The 5,881-nt window shown below is 50.1% G+C and overlaps 3 protein-coding genes across 3 annotated transcripts in view; 2 read left to right on the top strand and 1 right to left on the bottom strand.

Moving 5' to 3' along the window:
• Positions 1-2: 2 nt before the first annotated feature.
• METBIDRAFT_116242 (uncharacterized protein) lies at positions 3-721 on the top strand. The gene has a single exon (XM_018854039.1). It carries the CDS (start codon positions 149-151, stop codon positions 563-565), a length of 417 nt encoding a protein of 138 aa, XP_018714503.1. The 5' UTR covers positions 3-148; the 3' UTR covers positions 566-721.
• A 311-nt stretch (positions 722-1,032) lies between these two features.
• Positions 1,033-2,652, top strand: METBIDRAFT_16178 (uncharacterized protein; the record flags this gene model as incomplete). Its single annotated transcript, XM_018854630.1, has 1 exon — positions 1,033-2,652. A coding segment is annotated over one exon (1,620 nt), but the record flags the coding sequence as incomplete, so codon positions are not given.
• A 3,119-nt stretch (positions 2,653-5,771) lies between these two features.
• Positions 5,772-5,881, bottom strand: part of METBIDRAFT_30373 (uncharacterized protein) — a 550-nt gene continuing 440 nt past the window's right edge. Inside the window, exon 2 of the mRNA XM_018855626.1 lies at positions 5,772-5,881. The gene's annotated coding sequence lies outside the window, so the exon portion shown is untranslated.

The following is a 5,881-nucleotide window of genomic DNA, read 5'->3' as shown; positions in this document are numbered from 1 at the left end:
TTTCCATGTCAGCTGATTTTCCATCTCAGTCAATTTACAACTTTACAAATTTCCATGTCAACCAATTTCCATCTTCCATGTCAGCTGATTTCCAATTTCCGTGTCAGCCAATTTCCTATTCCATGCCGGCCATCCTCCGCTATTCCGTATGCCTGTTCCCATTTCCCCGTGCTGCCCATTCCCCGCCCTGGCCTCCCGTTCGCCCCTTCCTGCATGGAGCAGCACCAGGCCCAGCGCCCGCCGCCGCCGGATTTGTCTTGGGGCGCGCCGCCCGGGCCACCCACAAAAACAAGCTACTAGGCGAGTCTCGGCAAACCCCCTAACCGCCCGACACACAACCAACGAACAAAATCCAGCCCACAAAATCCAGCCCACAAAATCCAGCCCACAAAATCCAGCCCACAAAATCCAAACCAATCCACAAAAGCAGCCCTCAAAATCCAACCCACAAAATCCAACCCACACACTAACAAGAAACAAAAACCAAAAACCCAACCCCAAAAACCACACCCGCTTCAAGCGGCGGCTCGAATACCCCAGGCCGCCTGGGCCCGGCACGACCTGAGCGCCCGCGACCCAGGGCAGGCACAACGGCCGCACCGGCCCGCCCGCCCCGCGCGCGCGGCGCTGTGTGCAGGCGCCCGCCTTCTTTCTCTAGCGGCGTGACCGATCGGGCCCGCGCGCAAATCCTGGCCCGCGGCCGATGGACTACTAGGCCAGCGCAGGAATCCAAACCACCGCCCAACACCGAGTTCACGCCTTTTCTTCCCCGGCACCAACGCTGCAGAACGCCCCGCCACAGCCTGTCCCAGCACCCCCCTGCCGCGACCGGCCGCCCTTTCCCAAACTCCCCCTTTTTTTTTTCTCTCCGGCAGCATGTCGACGGACGTGTGCTTCGAGAAACCCATGAAAAATGGCGCCGTGGCCCTGAAGTTCCGGGTCGCATACACCTCGCCCGGCGCCCAGAAAGCGGGCGCCGCCGCGGCAGAGCCGCAGGCGCCCGGCGGCACGCCCTTGGAGCTCGCGTCGCCCCACCACGACCTGAACTGTGCGCGGTGCTACAAGCTCAAGAAAAAGTGCCTGCGCACGTACCCCGCCTGCGACTACTGCCAGCGGCTGAACACGGAGTGTGAGTACATCGACCGGCGCAAGCGGCGGCTCCGGTTCGAGGAGGTGCCGGCCAGTCCCGGGGACACGCCGCCCGGGCCCGGGCAGTCGCGGGCGCCCATTTTGGTGGCGTCGTTGATGAACCACGACGACGACGCGGAGCAGCCGTTCCGCAACATCGACCCGCTCGCGCCGCCCGCGGGCCGCGCGGCGCCGCCGGCGGATCCCGGCGTGTCGCGGACCAGCTCGCGCATGGCGCCCGCGGCCTTGCTGCGCTTGAAGCCGCTGGTGTCCGTGAACCGAAACGTGATTTCCTCGTGCGTCGTGGACAGGGGCGCGCCCAGCTTGCAGGGCGAGCTCTTGGCCGTGCGGCCCGTGGCGGACGCGGGCTTGCCGTCGGCGTTTGTGCACACGTTCTTCGCCAACTACGAGTGGAAGTACCCGTTCCTCAGCCGCCACGACTTCTGCCGGAAGATCGAGAACTTGTCCTTCCAGACCGAGACGCTCGTCGGGCTCGACGTGTACTTGGTCATGGCCATCGGCTGCATCATCTACGATGCGAGCTTCAAGACGCTGCACTACGCGGCGGTCTTCAGCGAGTCGTTTGTCGAGTCCGTCGTGGACGTCATCAGCTACGACATCAAGTCCGAGGACGACCTCCACAAGGCGCACCTCCTCATTCTCTTGAGCATCCACGCCATCAACGTGGGCAACACCAACCTCATCTGGAACATCGTGGGCTTCCTCGACCGCCTCATTGTGTTCTTATCCGACTTCACCGGCCTGTCCAACGCGTGCATGCGCAAGCGCTGCTTCTGGACCATCTTCAACTTGGACAAGGAGCTCTCGCTCCTGTTGGACAAGCCCAGCCAGTTCGTCCCGACCCCCATCATACGGCTCTCTGCGGACTTCTCCGACTCCTTGCACCCGGGCGAGCTGGACAGGAGCGCGGCGTTCATGGCGCACCTGGTCATGCTCCACTCCTTGCAAGACCGCATGCTCTCCCACCGCTTGGGGTTGGTGCCTGCGGAGCAGGAGCTGTTGACCCAGCTCCTGGCGGAAATCGAGGCCTGGCGCGTGGGCGTGCTGCTGCTCATCCACTCGGAGTACGCCGAGCTGTCGCTCTTGCAGAACTTCATTGGCCTCGTCAACTTGGACTACTACTACCTCTTGATTGAGCTGGACCAGCTCTCGGAGACAGAGTCCTTCCAGTTCACGCTCCAGTTCTTGCTGAACTCCTTCAGTCTCCTCCTATCAGAGGTCCTGGACAAAAAAGAGGTTGGCGGCACCTCCATCTACTCGCTTTTCTGGTTCCTCAAGTTCTTCAAAGTAGTCGACTACAGTGTGGCGTCGCTCCTACGTATGTTGGACGCCAACAAAAACAAGAGCGACTTGATGATTCGCTTGAACGAATTCAACGGCAATGTGCAGCTCGAGATCAACCTCCTCAAATTCTTGCTCGAGAGCAACTCGCGGCCTGCGCCGTTCGTTGAGAAATTGAAGCTCTATCACCAGAGACTAAAGACGTTAAACCAGAAACTCGTGGTGTATAATCCGTTGGCTGGCCAAGATAAAGACCTCGAGGTGTTGAAAAACGATATCACCGAGTTATTTATCTAGACAACCGTTCAGGGTTTTCTTAGAATATCGATATTTACATATACTCACTTGGTGCCGAGTCGTCAATAGGCCGTTAGATCGGGGATGAGGTCAACAAACATTAGGTCTGCCTTTCGGTAGCAAATGCACACTTTTGGACCTACGTAGCCATGGACCACTTCGATTGGAGGCGGCTCAAAAATCAACTCGCAAACAGGCTTTTCAAAGCTGGCGGTGCATTTAAAAGGGATGGATCTGGGTAAATTTTTTAGGTATTAATCAACCAAGCAGCAGGGAAGGAATCTTATTTGACATGTTGTGATCAAGTAGATAGCCAAGGGCCATCCTGTTCTTTGTTTTAACATGTTTATAACACAATGTGCGGATAGTTCCTTCAATTCTTGGACACTCGGTGCCAGAGTATTTTAGTGCCTTTTGTTGTGTCTAAAAAAGATACGGCCTTTGTCAAAATTCAGCACCGACACTTCTAGACGTCTTGATAAATGAGGAATGAAATTATTTATTACATTTTGAAATCTCCAGGGTAAGCCATCCATAGGGAGCAGTTCTGCAGCAGACACCTGACAATTTGAAAAAGTTTCTAATACACCATGACTAAGCATGGGTATGGGAAGATACCACTTATTTTGTTTTTGTAGACAGGTTAAAAGGTTCTTGTTCTTACTCTGCAAAGAGCAGGTAGAACAAGAGCTGGTGTATGTCAACTCATGGAACTTCGGTTGCTTGCTGGAATATTTTTTGGACAGAGTAAATAATAAAAGAGGCACAACCCCTCTTTTTGATGCATCTGTTTGCACCTGTGACTTATTCCTAGACTAGCATTCAAGATTGTGAAGTGTATATTATGTGCTCTCTTGCAACAATTAGACCTTAACCGCATTGCTCCAGAGAAGCTTTCGAGGATTTACGCATACGTGCTGATAATATCAAGAAACGCATTGCTGACAGATTATTATTTGTTACCATTGATACTGTCTGTTTTATTAGAACTCAAATGCCTTCTCATTTGATTCGTGTGGTTAAAATCTCAGCTCTTGTATAGACGGTGAAGGGCATATGCGTAGACATGGTGTTTGATTGGGGGTAATCATATATTATACTGAGGTCTTAGGTGTGTCACGTAATCCATCAGGCATAACAATCCCCATATTGGTTGAGGCGATCAGCAGAAGTAATATTACAGGCCACTTTGTAATCGACGCTCCAGCACATATTTTACATAGTTTCTTCATAAATTGGGTTCTATTGAGAAGATCTTTGTAGAAGGCGGCAGTGCATCTGTTTGGGACGTTTATTTGAGAATTAAAGGTATGTGCCTGGGAAGACAGATATGCACAAAAGATAAACGGCGGGTGAATTATCATTGACTGATACAGTGACTGTTTTTGGGGGCAACTCGAGGAAATACTAAATCGCACGGTTTTGTCGTATTGTCTTGTTGCCCCAGGACTAGTGCCAATATACATGGTGCGAATCTACAGGCCCCAGGCTCCTCAATATGTTCAAGAACTTGTCATTTGGGTTTTGTTGGTTGGGTCTTGTTGGTTGGGCTTAGTTGGCCTAAACATAAAAGCTCTTGGCTGCTACTTTAATAACTTAAATGGGGTCTTCCGAGGGAAAGGGCACCGGATCTCAATAATCTATGGTACCATACCATCTGTCACTACCCACAAAGTTGATAGCCCAGGGAGGGTACTGAAAATGCCGGGAAGATTTGACTAATGCCACGTAGTTCACATAGATGAGATGTCGTGTGTTGCTTCATAAACTGGCTTGGGCTGCGTGAGTCTGTTGGCTTGTTAGTATTTTTCCGGTGTGTTGCATCCCCAGTGAAACAGGGAGCTGAATTGGAGGCATCCGGAAGCACTTTTTCAAACAGAAAACGAGCAATTCATACAGAAATATATCTAAAAGAACCGGCATTTGAACGACGTGTGCAATGATGCAATACTTGCCGAATACTAGCCGGTACAACGTAACAAGTAGAGGGAACTGTGGCCTCTCGAATTATAGATTGACCCTGCATCTCAGATAGCTACAACCTGTCTCCAATAGAATATTGCCAAATGGGGTTTAGCTGAATGCCTGAAGTTTTGGGATCAAAACTTTCAAAAGCTTGCAGGAATAGTGATTATCTCATCTAGAGTTGAATTTGTGCAAAAACCTCGAGCATTGAATTCACGTGTCACGTCGGACCGTGTGGCTTGTGTATAAATTCTTTTACTTGTGATTGACTTTTAACGTGTGAGTCAACATCAAACTACAAACCCCCCTCTGTCACAAAAACATAGTATTGAAGCAGTACTAATCAACATATTGGCTCCCTCGTTTTTTGTCATGCCGCCTACCTTCTTTAGACTAGTCATTGAACGAAGGGGAAGGACCACAGTCGATATGAGAGACCCCGTGATAGATATCTGCTTAGTTGGTATAAAGCTCAGGAAACTTTCTCCCTGAAGTGGAAGAGTGCAAAAGCTTTCGTGTTCTTCACGTCTCTCCGTATGTGAAGAATCATTCAAAATTTCACCAAAACTTTGTTGATGAATTTTGTCTTGAGGAGAAAACTTAAGTAGCAATGGTGCTTTTTATTGATTCTGAAAGAATTAGCGTGATACCCGAGACTATTCCGCAACAGAGACCAAGATCAATGACGAGGGTGATAAATTATCATATGACAGGTAGGTACGTCAAGTTTTGTATTTTCCTGTCACCATGTACCACGTGAAGATAATGGTTCCATTTCTTTTCATAAAATCTTTTTCATAAAACGGGCAAGGATTTCCAATTTCGCTGTAGCTTTGTTTCTGCGGAGGCTAGAACACAGGGCTGACATACAAATATTACTGACCCGTTCTAAGCTGAAGTCATTTAGGAAAAGAAAAACTCATTACAGAGTAGTGAAGTTACGATGTCAAGGCTGCTAAGGACCTACCAAGAGATAGTTCATACGAGGTCTGCGACATGGTGGGGAGAGTCCCCAGACGCAGAGGTCTACTTTGAAAAGCCACCAAATACAAACCACATAGCCACCAAATAAAAATTACATAGTCACCCAATTACAAACCACATAGCCACCAAAATACAAACCATATAGCCACCAAATACAAACCATATAGCCACCAAATACAAACCATAAAGTCACCAAATAATTACA

This window comes from Metschnikowia bicuspidata (assembly GCF_001664035.1).
Source record: "Metschnikowia bicuspidata var. bicuspidata NRRL YB-4993 chromosome Unknown METBIscaffold_1, whole genome shotgun sequence".
Taxonomy (NCBI): domain Eukaryota; kingdom Fungi; phylum Ascomycota; class Pichiomycetes; order Serinales; family Metschnikowiaceae; genus Metschnikowia; species Metschnikowia bicuspidata.
This window is presented reverse-complemented; position numbering and strand designations above follow the sequence as displayed.

Bases quoted from the DNA above. Each gene is read 5' to 3' on its own strand.
- METBIDRAFT_116242 (XM_018854039.1), top strand. From the start codon at position 149: ATGCCTGTTCCCATTTCCCCGTGCTGCCCATTCCCCGCCCTGGCCTCC.